Consider the following 18,905-nt stretch of genomic DNA (forward strand, 5'->3'; position numbering starts at 1 on the left):
GATTATACCCTATTTGGCTGAGTTATGGCCCTTTGAATAACGAAAAACAGCATTTTTGGCTGTTTCTGTTCAATAATTCTTGGCCTCTTGGCCATTCTTTAGGCACATGGAAACAGTTTGAGTTTGTGTTAAAAAAAGAACTTCACTTTTATTTCCAGAACCAGATGCATTGTTGTTGTATACATTCCAAGCTTTGGGGGACATAGGATTTATTAACCCAGCCATCTCCGACATTCCACAGACGAACATTCTGGGCCAGAGTCACAGTCCTAACTCTGTTACATATGACCCTCTACAACAGGTGTGTATACATGTTTGGGGCCAGAGTCACGGTCCAAACTCTGTTACATATGACCCTCTACAACAGGTGTGTATACATGTTTGGGGCCAGAGTCACGGTCCAAACTCTGTTACATATGACCCTCTACAACAGGTGTGTATACATGTTTGGGGCCAGAGTCACGGTCCAAACTCTGTTACATATGACCCTCTACAACAGGTGTGTATACATGTTTGGGGCCAGAGTCACAGTCCGAACTCCGTCACATATGACCACATATGACCCTCTACAACAGGTGTGTATACATGTTTGGAGCCAGAGACACGGTCCAAACTCTGTTACATATGACCCTCTACAACAGGTGTGTATACATGTTTGGGGCCAGAGTCACAGTCCGAACTCTGTTTTCTTTCATACCTACGGGTGTAATACTGGCTGGTCTAGGGCAATACACTCATGCCGCCTGAGGCTGTATTGCATGGCTACCCATGCAATAAAGCCTTGTGACGTCACGGCATCAACAAAATTTCTATTTCCTCAGTAAAAATTTAACATTTTTTTCACAAACTTAACTGGTTTTACAATAAAAGATGCAAACAACGAAATTTTTGTTGAAAATATCACGTAAATTTTCATGTATGAAAAATTGACTTTCAGCCGTGGATTTCTTCGAGTTTATTTCAAAATGGCGGGATATTATAGTTGTAAAATTGCAATAAAATGTCGAGGTATGAAAGAAAAATACTCTTTCATAAGTGGATATGAAGGATAGGGATATTCTACCCTCGGGATCACAAAATGTTGCAAAACCCTCGGCAAACCTAGGGGTTTACTACATTTTGTGACCCTCGGGTAGAATATACGTGTGTATACATGTCCGGGGCCAGAGTAAAGTCAAAAAGGATAAATAATAGTTACACTTCTATTTACATGTGTTGCAAAAAATGTATGATAATACATTTAAAACTGTCTACAAAGACCACCCAGGGGACAGAGAAAAAGTGGCCTTATAGCCAGGTGGTCTTTATACAGAGGTGGTCACTAAGGCAGGTTTTACTGCAGTAACATGTAAATATTTTTGACATTAAAGCTCTAATATTACATTCTTAGAATTATTAACTCTTTCTTAATGTTGCCAAGGTTGCACCATAGATGTTTTTAAAAACATCAAATTCTTGATCAGTATAGCATTATAATGCCCAGACCAGGAAGTACAAACCAAATTCTATAATTCATTTCGTGTTACCAGGAGTTTTTGTCAATAATGAAGCGCCATCATAGCTATCATATAATACACCATTTGTAAACATGAATTGATATAATCACAGACAGTCCATTACAAATTTTACTGGGAATTTAAACAATGAAACAGACATACTTTTGTTATTAGTACTTTAGTAATCTTAAATGTGTTAATGTTGCTATGGCAACCATAGAAATTGCCTTTTTTCCCTGCTAATGTAGACCTACAGTGATGCTGGTAGTTTCCTTGGTGACCCGTATCCTCTATAAAATTGGATCCCCTATTGATATAGTGTTGATTTGTGGTGGGAAATTTAATGGCATTGCTATTTGAAGCATTAAAGGTAAAACTATTGTATGAAGGCACAGTTACAAAGTTTTATTCTGAATTTTTTGTTGCGACGTTTCATCTATTTTCAAATACATTATAATTGAGTAAATCCTGGTAAGAAAAAGGACTGACCTTTTAAGTAGTTCTCTGGGTCCTCATCAGATGACATATAGAGTATTGAAGCTTTAACTCACCAGGTAACTGGCACACATATTATGAATTGATTGTCTTCCAAATTCTGGCATCTATATTATTTACCATTGATAGTGTATTGCTAATATTTACTCATTTAGAGAGGGGGGGGGGCTCTTATTGTCAACAACGAGTTATTACTTAAGATGGAATAGTGATTTTGACAGTGATCAGTTGACGTTGATGGCATGGTAATGGTCATGTTTTGGATGTTAATTATATCACTACAGACATCACATTGACTTGATTAGTTCATATAGTGACAATTGGATGTAAATATGTGGATATAACTATAAAATGATAGATAAAAACAGATGTGATTGCTTCACTTTTAGCAATGAACAATTAAAAAAACGGAGACCTTCCATCAGCGCTCTTTAATCGCCATTGATACTTAATAGAGGTGGTTTTTTTCCCTTAATTTGCAGATCGTGTACTGGAGTAATAGGGAGGGACCAAGTGCTATTTATAGATCTGACTTACGAGGACAGAACAAGGAAGAGTTTCTGAAGGAAAAGGACGGCCTCGGCTATGTTGACGGTAAGACAGATTCTCATACCCCACACATTCAGAGCACTTACTGACTGTCCTTTGGGCAAAATGAATGTCTGCTTACATTTGAATTTATGTCCAAACTTTAGATCAGAAAAGGTTAATTGTACCCTGCCTGTAGATGTACAGTTAGGCTGTTAAGTGATTGTCATGGTTCTGTGTAGTAATTAAATAAATGTAAGCCTTATCCAATTAACTTTACCTAACTCTTATAAACAGTTGTACTTCTTCTTTACCTTTAACCTTCTTTCTTAAACTGACTGGTTTTTAGTCAGAAAATCATATTTTATATCTCTATCCTCAAGGTAGTATAATCATGCAGGCATCGTAAAGTAAACTTAGACAATTAAAATACACATATAGATATAAGGTTATTGATATATCTGCCATGGAATGGATTTGGGGGATATTCCAGAGGTTGGAATTAGTTAACGCCATGTCTCCATTTGGTCCCATCATATTTGCGTCCTGTCCTGGCCAAGTCCTGCTTTGGTATCATGGAGATGTGGACATTTATGTCTTATGGATGTGTATAGTTTTGAATGTGACAGACAACAGGCCTGGAGCTTGGGACATGGAAACTTCAATATGGTGTTAAAACATTTGACCATTTGTAACAAACTGCTGTCATAGTGGCTCATTCTCTCATTTTCCGTTGTAAAGTCCTTCCTGGACTGTGTTGGTAAAAATCAGACATTTTACTGGCACTTATGATCACCATATTTTGACATGCAGTTATGTATCCAACACTACTTTAAATTCCCTATGATAATAAGCTTTTATTTGAGTTGTTTTAAAATTCCCCATGATAATAAGCTTTGAGTTGTTGTAAAATTCCCCATGATAATAAGCTTTGAGTTGTTGTAAAATTCCCCATGATAATAAGCTTTGAGATGTTGTAAAATTCCCCATGATAATAAGCTTTGAGTTGTTGTAAAATTCCCCATGATAATAAGCTTTGAGTTGTTGTAAAATTCCCCATGATAATAAGCTTTGAGTTGTTGTAAAATTCCCCATGATAATAAGCTTTGAGTTGTTGTAAAATTCCCCATGATAATAAGCTTTGAGATGTTGTAAAATTCCCCATGATAATAAGCTTTGAGTTGTTGTAAAATTCCCCATGATAATAAGCTTTGAGTTGTTGTAAAATTCCCCATGATAATAAGCTTTGAGTTGTTGTAAAATTCCCCATGATAATAAGCTTTGAGTTGTTGTAAAATTCCCCATGATAATAAGCTTTGAGTTGTTGTAAAATTCCCCATGATAATAAGCTTTGAGTTGTTGTAAAATTCCCCATGATAATAAGCTTTGAGTTGTTGTAAAATTCCCCATGATAATAAGCTTTGAGTTGTTGTAAAATTCCCCATGATAATAAGCTTTGAATTGTTGTGGTTCTGATTCTTGTCTTCATGTCCACTTACATGTACAACCATTGAAAAATGTACAGTTACTTTGTTAAAAAGTAAAGGTGACGTCACAGACGAAATCTAAGTCACATGACTAAACCAACTGAGCATTGTATTCTGGAATCAATGTATTTGGATTAATGTATTTGTCGGCCTGCAGACTTGTGATTCGACTGAAACAAAACATCTAATGTGGAGGAGAGTGGTGTCAACACTGACTCTAGGTGGACTGTCTCTCACTTTCAATAGATGTTCCTACACACTTTTAATTCCCTCCTTCGTTTCAGGATTTCAAATGGATTGAAACAATCAGTAATAAGAATTTATGTGTCCCACGCTGCGGTGACTCCTCCGACAATCTGATATGTCTGTACTCTTGAAATCCACATGTTGAGAAGCAGTGGGTGCAGTAACTGAACTTTAATGACTATAGATAGTTTACACTCTTTGTACCGAACAAAGGAAATACAGAAGACATGGGATTAGAAATTGGAATAATTCAACCCATTAACACAGATGTTATCAATCTAACAGTACCCTGTAGTAATCTGTATCTCCTGGTAAACATTGTTCAGGTAACAGCTTATGTCAATATGTCAAATCCCAGGTAGGTACAAGTCATGATTATCTGTCATGCAATAAGGTCGGGGCAATGATTTTAACTCGTGTCCATTTGATCCTGACCATCACATTGCTTCCTGACCTGTCTGTCTTTGATATATGGAGATGTGGACATTTATGTATTAATATGGACATTTCTAGTTTTTAATGTAATAGACAACCAGGTTTTAAGCTTCGGGCCTGGAAACCTAACATACTGACTTCAACATGGTCTTGAAAAATGCTGTGATTTGGTCTACATTTATTCCCCAAAACATTGTCAAATCAGGTATATATAGTCTTAATTAGGGCCCCGCATCGAGATGCGGGTGCCCTATAGTAATCAGGTTGTCCGTCCGTCCGTCCGTCTGTCTGTCCGTCCGTCCGTCTGTCCGTTTTTTTTTCTTTTGCACATTAATGATGGAAGGGAGTGGAGTATTTTCCCCATATTTTACATGATGATTCCCCATCCATCCTAGATCTGCTTGGTAATTTTTCAGGCTGAAATTAAATTAAAAAATCGGCCATCTTGGATTTTAACATTTAAAAAAATCACAATGTTGTTGCTCTTAACTGATAAACATTTTGTCATAACATTATGATGCAAAGTTGTTCAGAATTAAACAAGGAGTTGACTGTCCAAAGGTAAGGTCATGGGCCAAGGTTACTAAGTCAAAGGTCAAGGTCAAATTTATTTGAGTTAATTGTATGCTCTTAATGTAATGTTAGCTTGGAATCAGGATTCAAGTTAAATACTTGGAAGACTTTTTCCAAAGAATTATAATAATGTACCATCATCGGTTTCCCAATTAATGTTGACATTAATTATTTATTAGCAACATATAGCTAACACGGAAGAATTCGTTGTCAATATACTACTTTTCCACTTAAGCACGTCAGACACATAGCGGGGCCCTTTCTGACGTGTCAGTGTTCTAGTTTGCTTGTTTGTTAAAAGACAACCAATTTACAAAACAAAAACAAAAAACAAAAAAAATCACTTACCACTTAAAGTCGTAGGTTGTGACTGCAGTAAAGATGACCTTGACCTAGCTTCAGTTGATGACAGACTGACACTGAGATGATGGTAATATCTATTACTGAAGAAATGTTGGCCAAAGTCTAAGATTCACATTTTACATGTTTCAAGAAATTATTACAGGTATGTTAATCTGCAAGCTTGAAGTTCGGCCTTGAATTAAAAATAGCGTCCCACAAAAATAGCATGTGTCTAGATTAAGCACCTGCTTTGAAACAATTATAAGGCTAAACAACACTCAGAAACAAGCCTTTTCAGAAGTCAGCAGAGCTGGATTTGGATAGGAAGGGTACTAATATATCTATTCTTATTAGTTCAAGGTATAGAGGTGAATTAGTCTGTATACAAACATTGTTTATTTGTCTTTTGCTTTATCAGGTTGTTTGACATTGTAGGTCTTGCCCTGGATTGGATTGGTCAGTTTTTGTATTTCACCAACAGTGGTCAGTCCCAGACCTTCGCGGGCAGTATTTTCCCCTGGCATCGTGTAGAAATGATCAGCTTAGATGGACGAATCAGACGTACTGTGGTCACTGATGTCCAGCAGCCGAGAAAGATAGCTGTTGACCATCATAAAGGGTAAGTATATTGGAAAGTTCTCCAATTCTAAAATTATCAATATCTGTAAATTTACTTTTCAAAACAAAGAACAATTTTTATGTTTTGGAATTATGAAACAGTCAATAAAATAATTGCATCTACATTTTTTATCATTTGGTAAAAAAATTCACATTAATAATTTGTATATTTGTACCATATAAAGTTCATTGATATAAAGCTAATATAGACACTTCATATAATCATATCTGACTAAGTACAGAATACCGCTGTGAGCTATAATTTTAGAAAGAATCTACATTGTAATTCCTCAAAGACAGATACATTTTTTTTCTCACTTTTTGAAGGATTTATTTTTCCATTTTTGAATTTTACTAGTCTCATTTAAATTTTTTTTATCAAAGATGATTTTTTTCCTGTTGTAAATGATTTTTAGCCCTTAATGCTCTGTTCTCTCACTGTTAAAATGACAAATGCTTAAATCAAGTTGAAATTGCAATTAAAATTCAAGATGTAAATTGACCTGAACAGAGAAGAAATTTACAATGTCTGGCCCGAATAAATACCAAAGGCAGACAAGCCTGCCGTTTCCCACTAGTTGTCATGGTAACCTAACCTGCTCTATTTCAGGACGCAATTAGAAAGCAAATGATTTAGTCATATTTCCTACAAATTTTTCAATATCCTTTGTCCCCACAAATATTTAATCCACCGACAAATTCAAGGGAATAAATACAATTAGTTGTCTATTTTGTTAAGAGCCATAATTATGGATTAAAGCAATTGAGGCTGACTCACCAGGGGGGAAATCAATTATCAAGCATGTTAAAAAAAGTTTTAAAATGTCATGAAATCAAACAAAAGAAATAAAAAAAATTGATCAGACCAATTATAAAACAAGGTAACTAATTGGGGCAAAAGAAGGATGAGCTCAGCTAAATCCTTCAATCAATTTGATTTTTTTCAAACAATTTATTACTCAGTTAGAGAATTTTCAATTCAGAAAAACAATAAGGTCAATTTAAAGTTTACTTACTGCTGAGAAAATAATACTTTGTTACCCTTATAACTATTTATAGTCTTAGAAATAAGACAGGATTTTGTTCTTACCCTTATACTGTTATAGTCTTTGGAATAAAATACGGCTGTGTTACATTTATAAATATTATAGTCTTGGAATAAGGCAGGGTTTGGTTCTTACCCTTATAATTTTATAGTCTTTGGAATAAAATACTCCTGTGTTGTTACATTTATAAATATTATAATCTTAGAATAAGGCAGGGTTTGGTTCTTACACTTACACCATTATAGTCTCTCGTACTGTAATATATCGTCTTTGAAGTAAGGTCTGGGCAGTGTTCTTACCCTTGTACTGTTATTTGAATAAGGAAAGGCGGTGTTCTAACTTACACTTATATTACTGTTATATATAGACTTTGGAATAAGACAAGGATGTATTCTTACCCTTATACTGTTATTGACTTTGGAATAAGGCAGGGCAGTGTTCTTACCCTCATACTTTGGGATAAGTCAAAGTGGTGCACATGTTTTATACTCCTAATAACTGTTGTATTAACAGCAGGGGATGCTAAATGGACCCCTAGGTGTTTCTGTTACAATGTCATTGTCTGTATTTGATCGAATGTACACGTGCCATAAATACATGTTATAAGGAGTTAAAACCCTTCTTTATCAGGCGTTTCTATAGATCCCGAGGATACTGCCGCTGGTTATTGATGTCTGCTACAAATTAAAGAGATCTTTTGGAATATGTAACCTTTATTGCGATTGGCTATCCTGTGACTGTTACGATGCAGTGTGATCCTTTTGTCTGGGCCTTAGAGAATATATCACTGGTCAGGTGTAAATTATTAGTCCATAAACTCACAGACAACAAATGTCCTAACAGATTTTCTCAGAGTATTAAACTAAACAAATCACCATTTTAATTTTCAAGTGTAGAGTGCCTCACCCTCTCTCCAACATTTTAAGTATAGTAACTACAGATTTTGATGTATAGGGACACAAAGTTGACAAGGCATGTCTGAATAGTTCCCTTGTCGAGCTCCGAGTCGATGATTATGACACATTGTGTTTAGGGTGAGGTCGCACATGGCTGATTGTCGCGACTCCCGCATCTGTCGTGGTGTATTGTTCCCCCTTTTGTGTGGCTCCCTAGGGATTTGTAATAGGCCCTTGTTCCTTTATACAACACACTGAATTAATTCCATTTTCACAACTATAAATATATACTTTCTTTTCCCAAATCAAGTTAAAAATTAATTTCTTTATAAATCTGCGATAGACATGAAAAATGTCAGTGATTTGTGATGTTTATTGAATAATTTGTAAACATCAAAGGGATAGATTTCTTTGTATATATATTGGCATCCTTTGTACAATTTCATTTCAAGTCTGTATTCTTCAGAGAAAAGAATAAAACAATATAAACAAAACATGATGGTTTCCTTGCCTGTATGAAGAATGCAAGGTTGCTGGATTTTGCTGAAGAGCGATATATCAATATATTAATGTCATATCATTTTAAACAAATAAAGTTTCTTTGCTTATATAAAATGTATCATTTGTGCAAGAACACCAATTTTGATCTCCTCAAAAACCTACTCATAGATAATTGTTTGCTGAGTAAACTTATTTAAACAATGTGAATTAAAGAACCTTAAAACTAAAACCAAGTGTGCAAGGGGAAGTAACTCCTTGTATTAGCTTTTGACATGCTATGTGAGGTGTCCAAATAAAATCTACAAAACGGATATATTTTTTTAGCATTTCTATCAATTAGTAAACTGTCTATATATATAAAGGTTACATTCTTTCATATTACCCAGAAATGAAAGTAAGTATACCTTTTGATATGCATTAAAACTACATGTATATATCACTAAAGGGACAATTGGAAACAGTCTTTATAATAAAGACCCTATTCACACAGGTTGAAATGTGAATAATTTGACCATTTAGGACCCTAAGAAAAGTTAATAGAATGAAGTGGTCTTTAATTCTACAGAGGTGGCTGCTTAGGCAGGTTTTACTCTACTCAATATGTTTACAAATGGTTCACTTCTAATAATTTAAACCGTTTGCTTAATAATGAATGTAAAACATTTTCAAAAAAAATTATTAAAAAAAATCACTGTTCTTGTATTTCTGACAGTTTTCTGTACGTGGTTGATGGTGGAGATGAACCACGCCTTCTCAGAACTAACTTGGATGGATCCCAGCCAACCACGTTAATTGATGGCAAAGTGTTGACCAATCCTCTAGCAGTATCCATATTTGGTAATCATGTTTACCTTGCAGACGGCACGGCAACGAAAGATAGTTCAGCACTGATTTCCTACAATTCTGTAAATGGCAGTGTAACAACACTTATGAAGACATCTTCGGTATGAATACTTAGAGTACATCTGAATGGTATTTTTATTTGGTGTATAAATTATTCATTATCTGCTGTAAAATATCATACAAATGTCATGGACATGTGCAGCAATTGTTTATATTTGTGTATTATTAATTTCCTAATGAAAATCCTAGTAATGTTTAGAATAGTATCATTCCATACAAGTTATTTTATTTGGCATTTTCTTCATAAAGATTGTTGCTTTTTGGAAGCATGAAATGTAAAATTGTCATAACAATCTTAATTGTGTTACTTCAAGGATAACGTAAACAAAGTCTATACAAATTCTCAAATATAAATGAATCTTACAGATTTCCTTCTAACAGTTATGCAAATAGTGACTGATGTAAAAAGATAACATGTCTGTTCTTGTTTTATGTATAGAACATTTTGGACATCACTTCATCCTCGACATCAGTCTACATTTCTACATATGATGAGGAACAGAATCAAGGTCATATGTATGTTCTTGAACTCGCTACTTTGAAGAAGAGTGAACTGAACTTTCAAGGTCGTATTGCCACCGGATTGTCTTATTCCAAAAGAGTTCAAGTCGTAGGTAGGTACACTCAGATGTTCTGTAAATGTATTGTTCACTTTCAATGTTTAAAATTAAAACATGTATGTACAGTGTATCAAAATAGCTATGTATACACATGTCAAATATATGGTTCAAAATTACCAGTAAGCTATTGACCACATACTGTCAACTTGATCTTGTGATTCTGACTTCATGATCTTGACTTTGAAGAAATATATTCACATGGATAGTATGACCTTGACTTGACCTTGTGATGTTCACATTATCTCACTGCCGTCCTCCTAGACTCTATGACCTTGACCTTGTATTTGAAGGCCCCCGTGAAGACCCATGTGAAGGATCTCCGTGTAGCCACAAGTGTATCCGAGTGACCACCCAGTCCCCTCCATATAACTGTATCTGTCCTGATGGTACGGGTGTGATGATGACCAATGATGGATCAACATGTCGGCGTAAGTATTTAATACATTTATATTTATTTTTACTGGCTAATGTAAGTAAAAACGCATCCTTTACAGCTGTAAGCAGTGTTTCTTTCCCTGTATAAACAACAGAAAATCCTTGTTTATAGCAAATTTATGGCATTAAAAAAACTACAATGAGATTACATTTGTTTCACTAAAATTTGTAGGTACAATATTTTAATTTTTATTCATATTTTGTCCATTAGGTCCGCGGAACTTTATGCTGGTGGCTGATTTGAACCTGATACAGATGGTGAGTCTGGACCCTAACACAGAGCCTCGCCCTCACACCGTCCATCACGGACACTCCCAGAGTGACATCCTCTCCGTGGTGTACGACTCCATCAACAATACAGTCTACTGGATCGACACTGCAAAGTATGTACACATCATTTTCAATGAGTTGTGATTTTTATATGTTTGTTATCATTGTTCCATTTGCTAACTATGGATGTTTCTACTCATGAAATGATTTAAAAGCTTCAAACCACAAAAGAAATCCACGAATGTTTCCTGTTATACAGCAGATGAAATACTTCACAGGTGTTTTTCTCTTTTAGGTAGACAACAGTGAAACAATAATATGTATTGATCTGATCTACATTTCTAGTATAAAGGATTAAAAGTCAATGTTTCATGTAAGGGGAGACAAATCTAGTTTGGTCGTAATGATATATATGTTTCATTATTAATTTTTACCTGTAGTAAGAATTGCTGTCTTAACAGGACAAATTTATTCCATTGTAGAATATTCTCAATGAGACTGGGAAATGTGAATGGTCCTACTCAGTTAGTGGACAGTGGTCACTTTTCACTGGGAGGTTTGGCTCTGGACGAGAAAAAGCAGCGTTTATATTGGTCTTCATATGACCAGGCACTAAACGGCCGAATCATGAGAATGAAATTAAAACATGGACCGATATCTACCAAAGCTATTGTAACTGTGAATAGGGCTGTACCCAGGACAATCCTACTATATCCTAGGCGCAGGTAAGTTTGTCCGAGACTCATCTAAAAAAAGCTACATTCTACAAGTAATCCCACATAAAATGGAGTTGGTAGATGGGGGTTATGGCATATCGTGCTGCCCATAGCCTTATTCTGTTTCAGTATGATTTCATATAGAGATAGGTGTACCAGTATTTATTTCTGAAGAACCTTACTACTTTAGGAAATCTAAATATTTCGCTATCTATATTGTTCATTTAAATATTTTATTATTCTAACTAGAACTTATTACATGAACTATAGGCTTAGTAATTAATCATATGTATGTAAAGCTTATCAAACAGATGAATCAATGTTTTACATAAATACATATTTTTTTTCTTCAAATAACTTAAACAAATGTTCATAAAAATAGATTTGGGTTGTTTTCTGCAACATGGAGGCCCAGTTTGAAGCAGAATAATGTGGAAGGGGAGATAACTCTTGCATATGTATTTATTAAGATGGATATTCTGGACGGAGTACCCCGAGAGACATATTTCAGGTGATCAAGACTCCCACGAGGGTTCAATCCACAGGGCCCACACAAGTGGTACCCACCATCACATCATCATCAAGCGGGGCCTCATGTGGCCCAGCGCCCTGGCTATCTATGACAACAGGTTGTATGCAGCCGCCATGGGCGGGCGAGTACTCAGCATGGACCTAGATGGTATGTTAAAGGACGTAGTCTGATGCCATTTTACAAATATTGAATCACAATTCCATTGAAGTCTTTAATGATGTTTTTTTTTGTGATTATCAATTTCAAACCATGGTATTACACCAAAACAGCATAACAAAATTTTGAAACATGCCAAGCTCTGTTAAAAAGCAAACATGTTTACCGGTATGTTTTCTTTTCATCAGGGAACAATTTTCAATACACAATTGATAATTTATGTAACAAATTTTAATTCTATGAGAGTATTTCACTTCAAGACATATTTTCTATTCATTAATTGTTACCAAGTTGGAAAATTAAGCTGAATTTTTGCTGTTTTTCAGGTGCCAACATCGAAGAACTATACGTATTTGAGCCTTTCACAGTAGGAGTGTATGAAATGTCTTTCTTGTCCAACTATCTTCTGATGACCAACCTAAAGCGACGGTCAGTTGATCTGCTGGACATTGAGACTGGCTGGAATACGACTATCTCTTCCCAGTTTAGTCGTCCAACATCTCTCTCCTACTACCACCCGACAGATCTCACAGGTAAACTCATACTTCTACTCTAGTAAACCTCTGTAGCCTCCAGCTATCTCTCCATGATCCATGTGCTGCCAACTTGAATACTTTTAGTGAACGAGTTGTTTAGTGCAATCATTAGTAATTTAGTGTTTTACTTTAATGTGACAATAATAAAAGGACAATTTCATTTTTGTAGCCAATATCGATCCTATAAAATATCAGTTACAAAATGATAAGCACGTATACCATAATTAGAACCATATATACATTTGCCTGGTGTAATATGAGAGGCTATTATGCGCTATACTATTATGAGTTCTGATTGACTTAATTGGGAATGACACACTTATACAAATAGTACCTTAGTACCTCATTTGAAAAAGCCTGAGAAAACCTGTGGATGTGGTATTATTGGTTTCCATGGTTACAGAAAATGGAGAATGTCGGACAGAGAAGAACCACTGTAGTAACAACTGTGTGTCCATCCCTCGGTCACTCTACTGTACATGTCCAGAACGTCACACTCTGGCCCCTGACGGCCAGACCTGTGTCGAAGGTATAACAGATTTAAAACAATGCATTTTAAGAACCATTGTAAATAAAGTCATTGAAGGCATGAAAATTAATGTTAGAAGAGTAAAGGAATGAAACAGACGTGCATTACATTTAGATAAGATGGATTTAAAATTAAGCAATCAAGTTACATGCATACATGGGAGGCCGTCCTTACATGACCATAGCTGTTAATAGGACGTTAATTAATCAAACAAACAAATACATGTTTGTCTCCATTTGTTTAAGAACTAGGTAAAGACTTCAATGAAATTATGTTGTTTTATGCATTATCATATGGCACAAAAGAAGCAGTCTGCATGCCTGCACATGTAAGTCTCTAAATCATCAATATATGTAGAGCTAGGTTTATCAAGTGAGATAACTGAAGTCAAAATTCTGATACTGATCGATACACATAAAACTTAAGGTGTTAACATTTATAATGGCGTATTTGTGGCAAGCACTAAATATTGCTAAAATATGACCACATCCCAAATACCCCAATTTATGGTAGTGCTATGTTAATCATGAACATTTTATAATGGTTGTAGTGGCTGAACCATGGGAGGCGGTGGAGGAGGTGAATTGTCGTGGTCGGTGTGGGGAGAATTCACAGTGTGCCAGACTTCTACCGACCATCACATTTCACTGTTTGTGTCGACCAGGTCACCAGCCAGACTTCAAAAAGTGTACAGGTATAACAACATGTCCCTAATTAAGTTTTTATTGTCGGAATCACTACAGAAATAACAAATTATACACATCCCAAATTTCTATAACCTCACTCTTGTACCTCTCAGTATGACAAGTATCTTCTTGTCTTTACCAAGTATGATATCACTAGCCCTAAACATCTCCAATGTTTCTTTATCCTTTATTATTCATCAATTGAAAAGGATTAATAAAAATTGATATTTTTTATCTTCTCATTAATTGCCTTTACAAATATCATGCACATTATATGTATTTTAGCTTGCCCCATTAACTACTACAAATCCTGGATGGCCAACACTACCTGTAGCACCTGTGAACTACGAACCACCACGCATAGACAGACAGGATCTACTGGCTGTACCTGTAGGAACCACCAGCCTCCCCCACAAAATGAACCATGTGACGGTAAGATATTACAAATCAAGTCATTATTTGTCTATCTGTGACCCTGTACAGAAATTTTTTTCTGATATTGTGAGAAAATTCTCTTATTCTTTTGACCTTCATATTTGTGATATATGTTAACTTTTCTGAATCTTTGACATTGTGGTATGACTCCTGACCTATCTGGTTATGTGTCTAATTTGGATGAATTTTCCTGTCCCTGAACCTTTGACCCTGTCAATGACCTTGTGTTATCAAAACTTCTTTTCCGTTGTTGTTGCAGTATTTAGTGACTTATTGTTAGAGTCCAATGAAATTGATTTTTACTGATTGAGTGATGAAAGCAGACTATAGATTGTCGTCTGCTCGTGTTTACAGACAGCCTGGAGGAGGCTGTGGTCACGGTGAAAGTGCCTCCTCCGCCCCCAGTCACATCCCAACCCAAGCCTACCTACAAGGTGTGGCCAAAGGGAAACCATGGAAAGGGCGACTCCGAAGAGGAGCAGATGCTGGGAGACCCAAGATTTACCAACAAATGGACGCCAATAAACAAAAATGGGGCCCACAGTAGAGGTAGGACGTTCTTGCCTGCTAGAGTAGCTTTAATACCAATTATCTGTAAACCCTTCCTTAACCTTAACCTCTTACCTATTATGTGTAATTCAATCTAGTTTTTAAAATATAAAAAGCACTGAGATGTAGAGAAATGTTCAGATAATATCGCCTAAAATAAACTTCTTTTCAAAATAAATAAAATTGAGAACCAATTAATTATTATTTTCATATGAAAATGATTTATTAGAAAGTAAAATAATGTGATATTTTTTCAAATTAAAGAATAAGTGCATAATATAAATCAAAATTGCTACAATCCAGATATGCCATAAAATCAAGTACAACATGTACGAAAGACTTTATTTACTGAAATTAGTGAGAAATGAAAGCCAGTACAAAATGTACTTACAATATTTGACGACATAATATAAATCATTTTGTTTGTTTCTGTAAATTGAAGCTTTATATTGATTAAACAAAAATATTTTGAAGTATATTATTTCCAATTTAATGTTGCAAATTCATGAAAACAAAAATTGGATTAGATGTTTTACTGAGATGTTTGGGTATCGGTAGTTAATTTTCAGCGTACAAATATTAACATACATTTTTTGGCATTGGTTTTTTTAACAGGATCGCCTTACTTTGAGAACTGCCCATCCAGGGAAACACTGACGGTTCAGGTTGCGGCGACAAAAAGTAAAGCCTACATCCCTGTTACATGGTCCGCATACAGCTCGCGCGGAATCCAGATTCCTTACATCACTAACTATCCAGAGATTGATGGCAAACTTGTCCTGGAATGGACAGCCAATGGTGAGGATGGCAAGCACACGATACTGATGGATGCCAACGATATTACAGGACAGATCACTGTCTGCAAGTTCTATGTTTTAGTTGAAGGTAGGTGTTCACAAACATGTATATCTCAAATAATCATATAAAACAGATGATGTTCGTATATATACAATAATGCATTGCTAACTTCGTACTGGAAACAAACTTTCTTTTGTGATTACCGTTTTAGACAATTTTTGCGGAGATTAAGTTTTGCAAATTTAAAATTGAATTGAGTTTTCTTTAACATTTAATTGTGCAAGAATAGTCTAAGATATTATATCACGGAGATTAAGTTTTGCGAATTTAGCTTGATCGTGAAAATAAATCGCATGTGAAAGAAAGGTGGTTTACAATATTCTCCTTTAAAGGGACATGAACCTAAATAAACCATGTAAATTTGAGTAAAATACATATGTAAGACGTGTCAGATACCTTACTAAGTAATATATATCAATTATTGTGCAAATATGTTAAATAAAATAATAATAATGGAAATTCCATCTTTCTGTATTTTGAACTGGCCCGGTCAAATTTTGTAATGATAGTATAGTAGTGTTGAACTTTAGTGACCTCCCACAATGCACTGCATATGTAAACAAAATGGTGGGTCAAAAACGTGGGTGAAGCGAACACAAACGAATTCCGATAGAAAACTGTGTACGTCAAGATTCAGTAACATGCGCAATTGGGAAAGTAGGTAAAAATATAAATGGATCACTGAAATGCATGAGACGGGCGCAACTCCCCACTTTATACTTGCATGATGTATATATGTGCAATAAGTCAGGAACCTCCCTTCGCGGTGCCCTGTTGAATGAAAAGTCTCGTTTGACTTTTAACTTATCATTCTTAAGCTAAATAGAAATTGTTTTATAACAAATAAGGCTTAAACTTCATTTGTCAACCATCGTAAATTAGAAAATAATCTTAAAATGTGGAAAACTAATAAATCCTTGTCATGTCAGCAAGTTTGTTGTTCATTATAACCTCGCTTTCGGCCAGCTTTCGTTTTGTGTTGCAAAAATAGAATATGACGGTCTATTTTTATCATTTTTGAGGTAGGTATTCCCTACGTTTTCCTGTCATTTTAGATTACCAATCATTGTAATAAAATATTCAATAAACATCTGAAAACCATATCTAAGCATACAGAACAAAGCATTTAAGGTTCATGTCCCTTTAATACTTACTAACCATGTGCATGCCCCAACCCATTTTCATGGTTGGAGTTGCAGATAGGTTCACCCATGTCTTATCCATCTTGTCAGGTTGTCTCATTGTATTCTGTCCTACTGTGGTATGAAGAAAGGGATATTGATACCATTTCTGTTTAATATTGATCTGAGCAGAAACCATAGAGAAGTACATACGTATGTACCAAACGATGTTATCATTTTCACATTGGTGCTGATATTGGAGAAACAATATGTATTTCCCTTTGAAATTCCTTAGACGAGGTACCACCAACATTTGCCTACTGTCCTCGTGACCTGTCAGTGAAGTCTACTAAACAACAGGAGAGAGTGTTATGGCAGAAGCCTGCAGCAGAGGACAACATCGGAGTGGGGTCTGTGACAGGAACCCACCGCTCAGGGGAAGAGTTCCCACAGGGCATCACGATCGTGAACTTCACAGCGACAGACCAAGCTGGAAACAGGGCCTACTGTAACTTTACAGTACACGTATATGAAGGTCAGTTGATTTGGATGTCCTTGTAACTCATAAAGTATTCAGACCAATTGATATTTACATTTATGGCATACTCATAGATTTCAACACAAAAGCCTTGAATCTTTTGTCATATCCATAGTTTTGCTGCAGTGCTTTTATGGTACCGTTTTGTCCAGATGAATGTTTAGGTAGCAGAGACACCAGTGGAGTAAGTCATGTTGTGTGTGTAGATTGTACAGTTATTTAAGTAATACAGTTAAATAGATGATTAGTAGGTTTAAGGGGCTGTTTTTGAAATAAAGTTGAGAAGTATTTTCATCAGAATAAGCGAGTCTTCTTTGTTCTTGATCATCTTCTAGACAAGAAGTCGTGTGAATTCCCAGAGATGGACAACGGATTGTTTGTGTGTACCATGAATCCAAAGACTCACGTGGAGTCATGCTCTGTTGTGTGTGAGAAGACATACGCTGTCAACCCACTGGAGCTGTTCCGACAGTCGTATAGCTGTGATGACCACGAGGTTCTGCAGTCTCTCAAGGACGTCCTCAAATATCAACAGGGATGTCTGAGTAAGTTATATTATCCATAGTCAGGCCTCCATAAAAAAAGTCTCCATATTATTCTTACAACTGTAAATATTGGTTAATTATTTGCTGTATTAGAAGGGCATGACAACTTTTAAAGCACCACGTCCATACCTGGCCATATAGTAACCACCATGGGCCTACAAATTAAGAAATGCATTGAAAATTTTACTAACCAGTGTTTAATATATATGGGAGCAGCCAATAATCGTATTTATGTGTACCACCTTAAATAACTAGTGCAAACAGAAATAAGAGAGGATTTTAACAGAAATAAAAAGTATAGTTTTAGATTGCTTTGGATGATTGACAATATCCTGAATGCTGGGTTCAACTCTTCTTCCATCATAGGACCCTTTCGCTGGATGTGTCTTTCGCTTCCTCGTCTCATCCATTTTCATTTCATCAAACTTTTACCTTTGAAAAATATTGTTTGGCTTTATATTGCATTTTTAATGTTTATTTGTTTTAGGTGTTGAAGCACCATCAGTGGTTACTCAGGAGTTTACCGTGTGGTTCAAGGGTCCATGTGAATCCGATGATCCTGACTTGGAAGACGAACTTTACCTGGCCGTGATACAATACCTTAAAGTTCACACACACTGCTCATCCCGCTTGTGTCACTTCAGTAACATCACCATAGAGTGTGACTATGACACCACCCTGGACCGTAACAGACGGAGCTACATGGAGAGTCTGCTCTTCATGGTCCGCTGGAACGTCACCATTGATAATGGGTAGGAGTTTCACATGGTGTTCAGATGAATTATGTATTCAAGTGTTTCATGTTCTTTTCCA

General features: G+C 35.7%; 1 protein-coding gene across 1 annotated transcript in view; it reads left to right on the forward strand.

The window, feature by feature from the left end:
- The window catches only part of LOC138315818 (low-density lipoprotein receptor-related protein 5-like), a 130,995-nt gene that overhangs the window by 106,131 nt on the left and 5,959 nt on the right, over positions 1-18,905 (forward strand). Inside the window, exons 8-25 of the mRNA XM_069257106.1 lie at positions 159-301; positions 2,474-2,585; positions 6,038-6,221; positions 9,376-9,607; positions 10,006-10,180; positions 10,477-10,614; positions 10,833-11,004; positions 11,374-11,616; positions 12,078-12,286; positions 12,622-12,828; positions 13,235-13,360; positions 13,911-14,054; positions 14,332-14,478; positions 14,836-15,030; positions 15,646-15,915; positions 17,305-17,544; positions 17,883-18,092; positions 18,580-18,844. Of these exons, the coding sequence (XP_069113207.1) occupies positions 159-301; positions 2,474-2,585; positions 6,038-6,221; positions 9,376-9,607; positions 10,006-10,180; positions 10,477-10,614; positions 10,833-11,004; positions 11,374-11,616; positions 12,078-12,286; positions 12,622-12,828; positions 13,235-13,360; positions 13,911-14,054; positions 14,332-14,478; positions 14,836-15,030; positions 15,646-15,915; positions 17,305-17,544; positions 17,883-18,092; positions 18,580-18,844 (3,412 nt within the window). The remainder of the gene's footprint in view (positions 1-158; positions 302-2,473; positions 2,586-6,037; positions 6,222-9,375; positions 9,608-10,005; positions 10,181-10,476; positions 10,615-10,832; positions 11,005-11,373; positions 11,617-12,077; positions 12,287-12,621; positions 12,829-13,234; positions 13,361-13,910; positions 14,055-14,331; positions 14,479-14,835; positions 15,031-15,645; positions 15,916-17,304; positions 17,545-17,882; positions 18,093-18,579; positions 18,845-18,905) is intronic.

This window comes from Argopecten irradians, chromosome 2, assembly GCF_041381155.1.
Source record: "Argopecten irradians isolate NY chromosome 2, Ai_NY, whole genome shotgun sequence".
Classification (NCBI taxonomy): Eukaryota; Metazoa; Mollusca; class Bivalvia; order Pectinida; family Pectinidae; genus Argopecten; species Argopecten irradians.